We start from the raw sequence: 14,409 nt of genomic DNA, 5'->3' as shown, positions 1-14,409 counted from the left end.
ACCCCCTGCAGTGCAGGAAACATTTCCCCCACTTGGGGCTCAAACCCACAACCCTGGAATTAAGAGTCTTGTGCTCTGCCAAATCAAACATCTCAAAAGGAAAACAAGATTGAAGGTGAGAAAAAGATTGTTTATTGGAACTGTTAAAAGTGTTACGGTCTCCTGAAGAAGTAAGCTGCAGAGGGAATTCTGGGAAAAGGAAAATGCAAAGCAACAGCAACCAATTTTTGTTTTGTTATTTCTGCTGATTTTGACTGGAATGAATCCTCTCAAAGGTCCCCTCGAAAAACTGCCCAACATGCTCTTGGCAGGTAAATGTTTTTTATACCGGTCATTCTGGTCTGAAGAGAAACTCCTGCTGGGCCTGAGAGGCAGATTTAGTCTCCTCAGGAGATCCTGAGGTGGGTTTCGTTATCCAATAGACGAAAGAAAGGGAGGAGGGTCTCTCCAGAGAACGAGGCTCTGGAGAACGTGTTGAGTTTGGCTCCTGAGTCAGCGTCATAAAAAGACACACGTCCCCCTTCATAGTCCAGAGTCACCCGGATCCTCCTGGGCTGCAAACCCAGGGACAGAGGAGAGTATTCAGGGGATGTGCAGGCCCAGTAGTCACCTCCCAACTTCTCCAAAGCCCAGATCCCTCCCTCAGGGTTTAAGGAGAATAAGCCCTTTCTCCCCACAGACTTCCTGGCGACACCCAAAGTACACCATTCCCCACTTTCCACATTGACTTCCCAGAAATGTCTGCCTGCTGTGAATCCCTCACGTCCCAACACACAAGGCCTGTTGCTGAATCTCTCAGGATTATTTGGCAGGACTTGCTTTCTGTCACCATATCTCACACTTTTCCGATCCTCGGACAGGGTGAGCCTGGGATGGGCTGTGTCTGGATCCAGAGTCACATTTGCTTTGGGGGAGAAATGAGGGAAAGAAGATTAGGCAGAGTCAGCCAAGAGACAGAAACTGACATCCTGATAATTTAAAAAAAAACACCTGAAAAACCCAGATTCCCTTTCAGATCAATGGGATTTATTTGTATCACATGCAAGACTGAGACACCTTGCAGACTTTCATCAGAATAAATATCTTCCTTGTTGGGACACATTTGCCAACTTCTACTTTTAACTACCAATCGCTATGACAACACTCAATCTCTGTGGGAATTGTCCTTGGGGGAGCTCTGGGTTGGGGTGCACAAAACAATTTATTAAACTCTGAAACATGTACATATGGACTCTCCTTAAGGGCAGGGGGATGTTAACTCTTGCCCGCCCAGACTCCTCCAAGATCTTGTAGCTGAGCCACCATCCTTTTAGTTCAGCCACAATACAAGGGATTTTGCTAACTGTTGTGATTCTCTGCTGCAGACTAGCTTAGCCGGGTGCCTTAGATCTGAGTCTAATACACTAGAAAAAAAATTCATGTAAACCAAAAAAAAGAAAAAAAATCTTGGGGCATTTTGCCAAATTTTTAAAATCCACCTGGGCAGAAATTTTAATCATGAAAATAGAGGATGTGGCAGGGAAAAAGAGGGAATATGGCAGCCAGGCCTGAAAAAGATCACATGGAAAAGCGATCCAACTCTTTCTAGGCAGGAATAAAACTCTTCCCTCCTCCATCTTATCCTTCTGGGTAATTTCTATCCTCCCCTCCTGCACTTTCAAGTCCACCCTCTCTGCCTTGGTTGTACGAACAGGAAGCCTAGAGTCAAGCTGTGGATGGTTCTCAACTGTACAGCAGAGATTCTTGAACCCCCATGAAACACTAGTCCCCCCCTCCTGTGAATTGGGGTATCCATGTGAAATTTACCTCTCTGAAGATTTCTGAATGACTGAACATCTGAGGAAGCAAAAAGAGATGCTTAATGGGCTACACTGAAATAGCTCAAAGAAAATCTTTTTATAAAACAACACCATAACATAGCACCTGTTGGTTCCTTATTTCAAGCAAAAGATTAAATCATAGAACAAATTATTGCAAAGACAACAACTGTAGGCCTAAGGAATTAAAACAATTAACGTGTTTAGCTGTGATTCCTGCATTGCAGGGGGTTGGACTAGATGATCCTTGGGATCCTCTCAAACTACTATTCCAGAAATGGTAAACCATACTAGAAAGTGGCGGAATAAAAGTAATTGTTGAACTGAAATGCAATTAATAAGAAGTATATTAATAGTGAAATACAATTAAGAAGTATATTAATAGTGAAATAATTATTAAGCTCTAACTTAAAATGATTTTTTATTCATAACAAACTTAATAATGCAAACACATTGGCATTTGCCAATAACAAAAAGTTCCTTTAGAAACACAATTTACAAAGACTCATAATGTAGTCTCTAGAAACTTGCTATAACATGAAACAATAATAGATGTAAATATATGATGCAAACTATAATTATAAACAGCAGAATGTAAGCACCCTATATACAGAAATGAGCAAACCTGTGATATTTTAAGGAGCAGGCTAGCAGGCGGGGCCCATTATTTGCATCATAGGAGCCTACACAACACAAAACACTGTTGCTGTATGTAGGTTTTATTTTTTTATCATATTTTGGAAATGTACACCCAGTTTTTTCCCTTTAAATTTTGGGGGGGCTCCCAAGAGAGGGGGGCCCTAAACTATAGCTTGTTTAGCTTAAATCCGGGACAGATGCTGACAAACCAACTTGCAGAGGAAGAATCGGCTGAGGTTCACACTGTAATTCCAAGGGTCCTCCCTCGTGGAATGGGGCTGATCTCATAAGAACTGTGGGAACTCGGAGGAGATTGGGATGGCCGAAGCACGAGAAATGGCTGGTGAGGTTGAAACTGAGGAAGAGGCAGCTCAGGCCTTGGCTCTGCTGCCGGGAGACCAGCCTGGCAGGAGGTGGAGGAGGGGCTGGGTACTTGCGGGTGCCATTTTGAACACACTTCACAAGGGGAAATCCAAGCAAATCTAGAGTAGCCCCAAAAGAACCTCCCCAGATTGTGTGGAGGGAAAACAAAATGCAAGGGAGGTTCCCTATACATGAGAACTCGACAAGATGGACATTGGACTGATCCTGCAGTGTCGGAATACACTTCGTGGATCAGTTAAAGATCCGCGGTTATTTGTTTATTTTAATGATTATTATGCACTACTTTTTGTATCCTTCCGTTTTGGAGTCAGTGAGCACTTTGCCATTGACTCTTACTTTCACTTTCGCTTTTGAGCGGAGGCGGTTTACCAAGGGAATTACTCCGCCTAAAATCGTAGTTCCAGAGGTTTTCAAAGTTGTCAATGGACGTTTATTCTGCTTCCCGCCTTTTTGGAGGGCAGCAACAGTGGTTTTATTGGTTGATATATTGATCGTGATGTCATATCTGATCATCAATAAAAGGCTGAGGCTCCCCGCTTTAGGCGGTCATTTTAGTCAATTCAGTTCAGTCATTTTAGTTGGATCTTAGTTCAGTTCAGTTGGGTTCAGTTTAGGGATTATTTTGGGACTCAGTTAGAGAGACAGAAAGTATTGAACAGCGGTTCATATCGAGGATTATTTTGGGACTCAGTTGGAAAGATAGAAAGGAAGATCTTTCGGCAAGGTTTCAGTTAGGCTCCTAGATCTAGCTTAGGGTTAGGTCGCGGAAGATTTATCGGTTTAGATTTATTTAGTTTAGTATCGCGGAAGATTTGGCGGCGCAGGGACTGAGAGTTTAGGGAACCTTAGCATAGGGCTAGGTACAGCAAAAGTAAGGAGCCTATGCGGGTCAGCCAAAGCCATAAAGGGTATCTCGGTGTCTGTCTTTATTGGGGAAAGGGTAAAAGGTTTTTATTTGAATTTTACAAAAAACGTCAGGGGTTTCACCTTAGTGCTTTAACTTTGCCTTTGGTTCATTTGTTTTCACGCCAGTAACAGTACAGGAGGTCACAAGTAACTTCAAGTTAGTTCGAGGCATCTAGTTATTTCCGAGGCATCCATTCATTTTCGAGGCGTCATCGTTTCCGACTTACTCACGCAACTTCAGGTTATGAGGCTTGGCCGGCGCCCGTGCCAATACGCACGTGGAACGCTGGCCGCATTTCCCCTGCAACTGGTATCCCGTGTGTGGGTGGCCTAGACTCGCACACGGGAGGCTCCAGCACCGAACCCCCACACTGCAGGATCCTCCTTAAGGGCTTTTGTAAGAGATTGTAAGGCTCTGAGGCTTTTTCCTACAATCAAGCAGTATATAGATTTTATGAAAGAAAGCAAAATCTATAAAACTGAGGGGGAAACTAGGATAATACTCTATGGGCAGGAATGGAACTCAGACTGGTGTGCAGGTTCTTCGCAGGGACAAGCTCTGCCCCCAATCCAAGCCTTCAAACCCTCTCCCAGTTCATTCATGGGACATACAAAGAACCCAAACACCACTAGAGGACTGTTTCCCAGAGTGACGCCATTGATGGGGGTCCCAAAGTCTGCAGAACAGACAGTTCAACACCCATGAAATATCACTCCCCAACCCTCCTGTAAAATTGTTCCTCCCCTGGAAATTTACCTTTCTGAATCTGTTTTCTGAGTAACGTAAGATCGAAGGAAGCAAAAAGATATAAAGTGTAAAGGCAACACTCTCCCACCTGAAATAAATCTCCATATGAAAGTAAGACTTCATAATGTAGCTTCCTTAAATTCAAGTATGGTTAGCAATCATAAAGCAAGCTTACAAATAGCAGAATAAAAATATTCAGCATGAATCATGGTGGTCTCTGAACTTTGTCACAGAAATTGGGCTCTACATTGGAGGACTGGAGGGGAGGCAGAGGAATAGGAATCCTGTAAAACGGTAAAGAGGGGAGATGGAGGCAGCCTTAACATCTTCTCCAAGTAAAGTAGTGAGGGGAATCATTAAAACCAAAATTGTGAAACATGAGAAGTGAAGGTTGATGAAGGAGGATTGGCAGAGCTCTCATGCAGAGGAAGCCCTTCCTCACAAATTTTCAGATTGTTAAAGAGCATAATTGTGCCCTTTGGGGCTCATGTGCTCTTGCTTCCATCCTCAATGGGGGAACTCTCGGGAGATCTTGAAGGCTGAAGCCCTAGATATGGCAGCTGCAGGGGGACGTCTGAGGAGGAGATGGCTCAGGCCTTAGCTCCACTGTTGAGAAACAAGCCTGAGCAGGAGGCAAAGGGGGAACTGGGGCTTCTTGATGCCTTTTAACTCCATTCAGAGCAGGACAACCCCAGATTGTGTAGACGGGTAACCAAAAGGAAAAGGAGCTTCCGTATAATTGAAAACAGATGTACATTGGAGGAAAAAATCCTGACTTTGCTCTACACTCTGGTTCAGGCTTTCTTTACAAGCTCCAGCATCACAAGATACATGGGGCATTCTGGGGGGGGGGGGGCAGGAAATGAAGGCTGCAGCAACAAGAAGGAAGGTTTCTTGGGGTTACTCAATTCCATGCAATAAGAGCCTGGCATGTTCAGTTCTGAAGAAGTGTGAAATCCTGGCAGCCATTTTTCATTACCTTTCAATTGTTTCATTGCATCCTCCACAAGGTGATTTAGATCACAGGATTCCAAGATCCTGTTCCTCAGTTCTGGAGGGAAAGCCAGTGGCTTCTCTGGACTCTCTCTTTTCTCATACCTGGTGAAAAGAAAAGCATTGTCAGCCTATTCAAACCCACAATTTCTGGTAAAGGAAAAGAAAGGAATTGAGAGGAGGAAGCCAGTTGGAGGAAGCCTAGACAGACAGGCAGGCACTGAGTGGGGAGTTTCTTCCTCACTAAGGACTCCTCAGCCAGACCCCCAAGGACCAAAACAACAACCCCAGGCCTCTGAGTCTCCCCACTGATGTCTGTAGAAAGAAGAAGCAAAATCATATGGTAACAAGGGGCAGGAATTATCTGAGTGTGATGACAGCACAGCACACATTTCCTTTCTCTAGATATCCCCAGAGAAGGTGAGGAAGAAAAAGAGATTCACCTCTGCTGGGAAACATGAAATGTTTCTTAAAACCTCTACTCTGAACCAGAGTGACACCTTAAATTTAAATACTGCAGCCAGAATATGGTCAGGAAAATAGCCAATTCCTGCTCCTTTGTAAGAAATCACCCCCATCCCAAGGGGCTCTATGAGGCAAGTGTTTGTTTGGGACAGGGTGGGGTGGCCGGCAGAGTGTTTGCTGTAGAGTAACTGAACTGGTCAGTCTAGAAGGAAACAACTAAGGCAATAATTGCTCCTAGGAAAGCAACTTTGCCTTGTTGTGTGTGCCAGTAAAACAGCCTTCTCTTAGCGACACGTGAGTAAACTCAAAATATTTGTTTCTGGAGCTTGGGGGTCTCTTGCTTTGATATATTAGAGAGCCTCTGCTCTAGAATCAGATGTTTGCAGAAGATGAGACAGATCTTCCACAGGTGCACAACCAAATCTAATGATTCATCAAAAGGACATTCAGGCTAATACAAAACAAAACAAATGAAACACCTTACAAAAGTAAAACCAAACCTCACAAAGGAAATAGTGCTAATTCAATGGGGATAATCAGGGTGCTACAAGTTAAAAGAGCAGCCCCTGCTTTTACCTGTGAGATGCTGCAGGGAGTGAGTTCTACGGTCTTTCCCCTGCAGCCCCTGGAGGGCCATGTTTTTGGTTCTTGCATCCCAACCTCATGGAGGGATGCTAATGGAAATGAGCCAGATCCACTTACCTCTGCAAGGTGCTTCTCACATCCTAGAGGGGAAAAGAAAAGGGAATTCACTGCACACCACAGGCCACACTAGGAAGACCCCTCAGACACTGGCCTTTGGATGTCAGTCTGCCTGGCACATGGTTTTGGGTAGGGATGGCTGAATCAGTCAGTTTTGGTTTCTCTCAGTTTTATTTTTCTAATCTGAAATGATGAATTTTTCCAATATCAAGTTCTCCACATTTTCACATCTGTTTGCAATTATTTTTTAAAATCCTTATGAAAATCCACCAGCATTTTAGGGAAATTTCATGTTTGTGGGTTCAACAGAAGATTCCACCCCATCTCTTGTCTTATATTATAATTTATTAACTTTAATCCAGTTTGCATTGTGCAATTTAGACATATATAAGCCTACAGGATAATCCTGCCTGGGCACTATCCCAAATTGTCTTCCATAGAAGTCCACAAATTTCTAATTCCATTTTCCATCTGGAAATGAAAAAGCACCTGCAGCATAAAATGCCTCCAAAGGGGTAATAAAACAGCTCAGTGTTTCTTTGGGCTCATCCACACTTCTGCTTTTCCTGTGCCCAGAAAACATGGGTCCAAGTGGTTTTGCCTTTGCCCTGCTGCTTTCCCTCAAATAAAACCTGCTCCTTAGTGCAACATCGAAGGAAACATCAATCCAGAGAAAACCTGGCTGAGGTTTGCTCTAATTCAGCAGTAAACAGTGGGTTTTCCTGGGGGGAAGGGGTGGGACAAGCAGCAGTCTGGATGAGTCCCTCTGTCTTGCTCTTTGGTCACTGTGACTGAGCACCATTTTGGTCTGATCTGGATCCATGGAGAAAGGGATCAATCCAGAAGTTGTGGAGGAAACAAGAAGAGAAGCTTGGTCAAGAGACTGGCTCATGTCGGAAGGAGGCCTGAATGCATCCTTGGTGAAGCCCCTCACAGGGCAGGAAGGCAGCATTGCCAAGCTGGAAGGCATTCGGAGACAAATCTTCAGCAAAAAGCAGAAAACCACCTCCCGTTCCATCAATAACACAGCCTGCATTCAGGTGAGTTAAGCATCCCAGGTGTCTTGGGTCTTCCTGTCCATTACAAACCTGACTAGAGGCTCCATCATCTGAGCCCCTGCACTCCTTGCCAGGGGCGTACCCAGAATCAAAACTGGGGGGGGGGGGCAAACCATGGTCGTTCAGGTTGTGACATTTCAGCACGGAAAGGAGAATGAAACCAAAATTTTAGGAAAAATATATATAATTATAGCAGAGCTTTATTACGGTAGTTATTACAATTATTTGCTTGAATTTTTTTAAAAAATTATTCTAGTTACATGTCTTATACCAGGGGTGGCCAACTCCCAAGAGACTGTGATCTACTTTCAGAATTAAAATCTGGCAGTGATCTACTCCCGTTTTTGGGTTCAGATCAAAGTTGTTGACCTTTTTGGGGATGAGGAATGCCCCGTTTTTTAGGGGTTCGGTTCGTTTTTAGTTGTTGAGCTTTTTTTAGGGACTAGACCTTCTGAAGTAATTGATTTAAAAACTAACTCAGCAAGACAGAAGACTGCCTGCTTTGTAAAGTGTGACAACCTTTACAAAACACCCAGACAAGGAAAACCAACTCAGCTAACTAGTTTACACAGATCTGAGGAGCAAGTTGATGATGCGTGTTAGGCCTTCAATTTCACATATGGCGCCCAAACAACTGTACCCACACCACACTACCTCCAAAGTAAACCAAAAAGCTAAAAGCAAATGCAGTAGCAAACCTCAGAACTGAACTTAAAACAAAAGATGTTTTCCCCGGCAACTGCACAAGCAAACCACCTAGAAATCAAACCTTGCTGCAAAACAATGCCACCCCCAATGGAGGCTGGAACCTGCCCCACAAAAGGAACCTGGGACAAGCTGAAGCACCAATGGCTCAATTACCCTCTTTGACCACGTTATGTAAACAGCAAACAAAAACAGAAAAACTCCCCCCCCCCAACAGAATGCCCCAAATGGCTGAAAAACTCAGTTTCCCAGGATCCTCAGCCCTCGCAAAGGAACTACTCACCATGCAAGGGAACTCAGTTTCCCAAGCTCCCTTGCAATGATTAGCCGGCGCAACACACACACACACACACACACACAAGAGCTCAATTGTTATTGAGATTTGGAGAGGGGGCGAAAGACCAGTAGTTGAGCTTTTTTAGGAGGAGAGCTTTCCTTTTAGACTGCCGATAACCATTTGAATTTATTTTTTTTGCTTCTGGGGGGGGGCAGCTGCCCCCCTGGGTACGCCCATGCTCCTTGCATACATGAAAGGGGCACATAAAGGATGGGAGGCAGCCTTTTCCTGGAGCAGAGCCGTGGGCTGTTTCTGCCACCATCTTACCTGCAGGAGTTCACTTGGTGGCTGCTGACACTTTTCCTCCATCTCCTGGATAATCTTCTCAAGAGAGGAGAGTTTCCTGGAGAGTCTGGCCAGCTGCTCATCCCTTCTCCCTGCAATCTCCTTCTCCACCTCTTCCACATGATTCAGCAGACATTTTTCTTGTTCTTCCAGGAACTGGTGCAGTTGTCTGAACGTCTCCACAGCCTTCAGCCTCTCCATTTCTGTTAATTTCTGCGAGAAAAGAGGAGGTCTGAGTGTGGAAGATGGTCAGCCTTCAAAACATCAGGAAGAGAATTATGAGAATTCCATTTTGAGTTTTTCTCTAGCCACTGATGTTCCCTTCACTTTTTAAGACCTGGCATAATCAGAGTTATAAGATGGACATAAAACAGTACAGTGGTACCTCAGGTTAAGAACTTAATTAGTTCCGGAGGTCCCTTCTTAACCTAAAACTATTCTTAACCTGAGGTACCACTTTAGCTAATGGGGCCTCACTGCCGCCACACGATTTCTGTTCTCATCCTGAAGCAAAGTTCTTAACCCGAAGTAATATTTCTGGGTTAGCGGAGTCTGTAACCTGAAGCGTCGGTAACCCGAGGTACCACTGTACCCACTTTGTACTGGAACCACCATTAATGCATAGGAAAGAAATAGAAGCAGATGAGAAAAGGAGAGCTAGCATGAGGGAGCCTGGAGAAGAGGAGACCGAAAGGAGATCTGAAAGCCATCCTCAAATATCTAAAGGGCTGCCAGTGCCACATGGAAGATGCAGCAAGCTTGTTTTCTCCTGCTCTGGAGGGAAGGACCCAGACAAATGGATTCAAGTTACAAGGAAGGAGGTTCCGACTGTCAGGAGTGTGTGCAGGCCCTGTGACCAGTAGGGCTTCGCAGGACTGGGGCTTTCCTAAGTTTGTTCTGAAGAAGCAAGGTGCAGACGCACAGGTGAGGCCGACTGGTAACACACAGCACCTGTTGGCAAGAGCTGAGAAGGGATATAAGGTCAGCATTTCCCTTTGGCTCTTTGCCACAGCAACACGCAGGACCGGCGCTAGGGCTTCTTGCGCCCTAGGCGAACCACCTTCTGGCGCCCCCCCCCAAGCCTGCTTTAGCGGGAGGTGGGGGTGGTGAAGCAAGCAGCAATTTCTCCGCTGTAGCGGAGAAGCTGCTGCTCGCCCATCCCGCCCCCCGCCCCCCGCCAAAGCCTGCTTTAGCGGGAGCCAGGGGGGTGGTGTAGGGGGCAAGCAGCACCTCTCCGCTACAGCGAAGAAGCTGCTGCTAGCCCCAGGGCCGTCTCAGGCACATCTGCCGCTGTGGCGCAGCGATCCTTCCAGCGCCCCCATGCGTCCGGGGGAGAGCACGGCTCCCCCCGCTCACTGCGCTCGAAGACGGGGCTGGGCGGCCGGCTCGCAGCCCGCCTGGGAGCAGCATGGGTGGCAGCGGCTGTGCCGCCGGCGCATCAGCACCCACCCGCCCGTGGGGGCAGGTTGGGGAGGGGGCATCCAGTATACCAGCAGGCTCGCGGGGGCGCCCCTGGGGGGGCCGGCACCCTGGCGCACCGCGCCACCAGTCCCAATGGACGAGACGGGGCTGGCTAGCCCATCCCGCCCAAGCCTTGCCAGCGCCCCCTCCATTTTGGAGCCCTAGTCAATTGCCTAGTTCACGGAAATGGACGCGTCGGCCCTGGCAACACACTTCCTGCCTTGCTGCGTTTGGCTCATTGACTCCTGGTTCCTGACCCTCAGACCCTTGGCTTCCAGACTCCTGTTCCTGCTCCCACTCCGCCATCTTGCCCCCGGTCCTGATCTCCTCAGCCGAGACTTCGACCACCGTAGACCGGAATGTGACACTGACTAAATAAAAGGAAGAATGTTCGACTCCCTTGGGAGGTGGTGGGACTCTCCTTCCTTGGAGATTTTTAAGAATGATGCTTTAGTTGAGAGTCCTGCATTGCAGGGGGTTGGGCTAGATGACCCTTGGGATACCCTCCAATTCTACAATTCTATGAGTCTATGTTACTCCCTAGAACTCATCATTTTTAAAGTTTCAAGATAACTTGACTTTCCTAAAGTTGAACAACAGGGCACATTTCATTAGTAATATTTATGGTAAATCAGGATATCCCAACTAATGGAAATCCAATTCAGTTTGCATTCAAAAGTGAACTTACCTGATTAGCACTTTCTGGAAAAATATGAAGACCAAAACACAGCAATCCTTTGAAATTTACGCTTCTCCGGATTTTTCAAGGTTGTCCCAGCCAAGTAATGTTTACAAAATCCATTTATGAAGGTAAAATGTGCATAAAAATGCATTGATCAATGAAAATGACATAGATACATAAATTATATTATGGAAAACTGCATTGCAAAATAACTTATATAGGGCAAATTAAATATAAAAATATTTATACAAGAAGACAGCCACCCTAAAATTTCAATCATTTTCAGAAGGAGGTGGAGTTTTTTGTTTTTTGTTTTTTAAATGCCTGTACAAACTGATGTGGAAAAATGAGAAATGGAGAGAACCTGAAATGGAGAGGTTTCCCCTTCCTCTTTGGTCCTAACTTGATTCTCTGAGTACATGCCCCCTCCCTAGTAAGAAGAGTGGCACTTACAAGGATGTCTTGGCTTTCCTTTTCTGTGTCTGCTTGATAAGACAGAATGTTCTCTCTCTCTCTCCTCATAATCTCCAGGTGGCTATAGAACAGCTCCTAAAGAGAAAAGAAAGGGGGGGGGGGAAACCCACAGGTTTGACTGAGACACAGGCACTGAGTCAGGAAGATATTGGGCATCACATAGCAGGACAGAGTTTCAAAAAAAGATGTACTGTACTCTCCCAAGCCCACATTCCCAGCCAGGGCCATCTTAGAGGGATCGGCCACCGTGGCGCGGCAATCCCTCGGCGCCCCCGGCGTGCCGCCTCTCTGCCCGCCTCCCTCCCGCGCTGGCCACCCCTCGGGAGGGGGGGGTGGGCGAGCGGGGGATGAGGGGCGTGGCGCTGGAGCGGCGCGGGGCTTTGCGCGCCCTTCCAGCGCTCCAGCTGGGGCTCCGGGAGGCGAGGGCGGCCGGCTTGCAACCCACCCACACGTGGGGGTGGGGGTGGGTTGGGAAGGAGGCGCCCGGTATGCCAGTGGGCTCGTGGGGGCGACCCTGGGGGGCCCGGCGCCCTGGTGCGCTGCGCAACCAGCCCCTATGAACGAGACGGCCCTGTTCCCAGCATGTTTGCACTCTTGTCTCAACAACGTCTACATTGGTTGGTCATATCCACAGAAAAGAAGATGGCAGGATCCCCAAGGATGTGCTCTACAGGGAGCTGGCATCAGGCACCAGGCGTCACAAAGATGACTGCAAATATGACATGGAGGCCAGAAACATCAACCCTGCTGTGTGGGAATTCCTTACAGACAACCATCGGTCAGGTTGCGCATCCACAGCAGTGATCAGAGGAGGAATGACTGCTGGGAGGAGCACAGAGAGAAGCAGCGCCATGGTGCATCTGCAGCAGCCCAACCGGATTCTTTTACCTGTCCTACCTACAAAAAAAATCTCTCTCTCCTATCAGTCTCTACAGCCACAGCAGGCGCTGTGACTCTCCAGTGGTTTGACTTCACCCCCAAAGGTGCATTCTTCCATTGTCTCCAGAGACAGACAGATGCCAACCTCTACTGCCCAGTTTATTATTTTTAAAAAAATCATTTTATTTGAGGAAATAAAATATGTAACTGTTAATGTTTGTATTTTTTGATAAATCATTAAAGATTGACTGTCAAAGTTTACATCAAAAACACAGAGTATTGTAGGGGCCATTTTAGCAGCCTTTGCCAACCTCTGATTTTTATTGTTTTAATTAATATAAAATAAACAAATACAAAGAAAGAAACAGAAATAACCCAAGTTACAAAACATAGGAGCAGCATAGTGGTTGCATTTTCCAAATAAACAGAGAGGAGAGAATGTAGAAAAATGAAAGCAGCAAAACACTTCGGGCTCACCTTTTGGGATGCAAAGTGAATCCTGGTTAAAAGGGAGGTGTTGTTGCGCTTGCATGCAGCACATACATATGTACAAAGCAGCCTTGGGAAGGGGAGGGGTGGCAAGGGGGATAAAGTTAAGCCTTTCTCTCCCTGCCGTGGTCCCAACTGAAATCTTTGAAGCAGCTGTATTCATTTCAAAGGAGGATCCCTTTGCCCCCCTGTCAGAGAGAGAAAGATCTCAACACCCTCCTCCCAGACAGTCCACTGAGCCCTCTGGTTTCCCCTTGGCTATTTTTTACATAATAAACAACCAGCATGTAAACGTCATTCAGGCAATTAACATCATGCTTAGTGTTATGTATTGAAGTTCTCACCCTAGGCCACTAGTGGTGTGTGTATATAGTTCATTCTGCTGCAGTTTTCACTCAGGTCCGCACATGCAAATGAAGGATTGAAAAGTGACGTTCAGGGATTGGGTAACTACAGAAAGTTGTTACTGTTGCATTGTAGCTGAGTTCTATATAAGCAGGCTGCTGAGCCCTTCAGCTCACTTCTGTTCCAGCTTGAGAATAAACAAGAGCTGCTTGGAAATCACTGTGTCGTCTGCTGTGTCCACCCACAACTTAACACTTAGTTCAGCTTTAAGAATTACAGATACCTCCCAAAAAGAATCCACAGCTATTCATCCCCTTCAAAATCAATAATGATTTCCTACCTTGTATTCTTGGGACGCCTCCTCCAGAGGAATCACCTCGTGGTGTTTGTGCTCCTTGGATCTGTCACACACCACACAGATGGGGGCTTCATCCCTCTTGCAAAAGAGCTTCAGGGGCTCCTGGTGCTTCTCACAGACTCGCCCTTTTCCTCCTTCCTCTTTTCCCTCTTGACGGCTGAGATTCTTGATTAATTCTACAAAGTTTGCCAGTTGCCGGTTGGGAATGAGGCTCCTTCTCTGGACTCTTGTTCTGCACTGAGGGCACGAAGCCTCTGCCTCCGATTCCCCCAAGCACTGGATCAGGCAGGACTGGCAGAAGTTGTGCCCACATTCTGCGATCGTCACTGGATTCTTGAAGTAATCCAGGCAGATGGAGCAAGTGGATTCATCGTGGAGACACTGGAGGTGACCCCCACAAGCAGCCATGGCTCCCTCAGGACAAAGTCCCAGTTATGTTTCACTTTCTCAGTTTTCAGCCACTGGGTGTTTCACTTCCTGAAATGACTCAGTATCTCAGGCACCACATGATGTAAAAAAGATAAAGAAAAAAGTTGGCAGGTCCATGCAGTTGCCTAATGTTTTCTCAAGTAGCTGTGAATGTTTATTGATTGCTCCATCCCTTTTTATTATACACACAAACACACCTGGTTGTCCCCTGCAAACGGACTAAAATCCCACCCTTCCTGCTCCTCCTCCTGCT

The 14,409-nt window shown here is 46.4% G+C and overlaps 1 protein-coding gene across 1 annotated transcript; it reads right to left on the bottom strand.

Moving 5' to 3' along the window:
- Positions 1-205: 205 nt before the first annotated feature.
- LOC117042851 (zinc finger protein RFP-like) lies at positions 206-14,135 on the bottom strand. Its single transcript, XM_033142510.1, has 8 exons — positions 13,710-14,135; positions 11,636-11,731; positions 9,022-9,252; positions 6,655-6,677; positions 5,474-5,592; positions 5,271-5,297; positions 1,602-1,607; positions 206-904 (listed from the first exon to the last, which is right to left on the bottom strand). The coding sequence occupies exons 1-8, from the start codon at positions 14,133-14,135 to the stop codon at positions 387-389; spliced, it is 1,446 nt and encodes a 481-aa protein (XP_032998401.1). The 3' UTR covers positions 206-386.
- Positions 14,136-14,409: the final 274 nt, after the last annotated feature.

The sequence above is a fragment of the Lacerta agilis genome, chromosome 2 (genome assembly GCF_009819535.1).
Source record: "Lacerta agilis isolate rLacAgi1 chromosome 2, rLacAgi1.pri, whole genome shotgun sequence".
NCBI classification, from domain to species: Eukaryota; Metazoa; Chordata; class Lepidosauria; order Squamata; family Lacertidae; genus Lacerta; species Lacerta agilis.
Note: the sequence above shows the minus strand (reverse complement) of the source record. Positions and strands in the feature narration are given on the sequence as shown.

Coding starts and splice junctions, on each gene's coding strand:
- LOC117042851 (XM_033142510.1), bottom strand. CDS start 14,135: ATGGCTGCTTGTGGGGGTCACCTCCAGTGTCTCCACGATGAATCCACT. Junction 9,253..11,635: donor AGGAAAGCCAAGACATCCTT/GTAAGTGCCACT, acceptor CTTTTCTCGCAG/AAATTAACAGAAATGGAGAG. Junction 5,298..5,473: donor TGCAATGAAACAATTGAAAG/GTAATGAAAAAT, acceptor GAGCTTGTAAAG/AAAGCCTGAACCAGAGTGTA.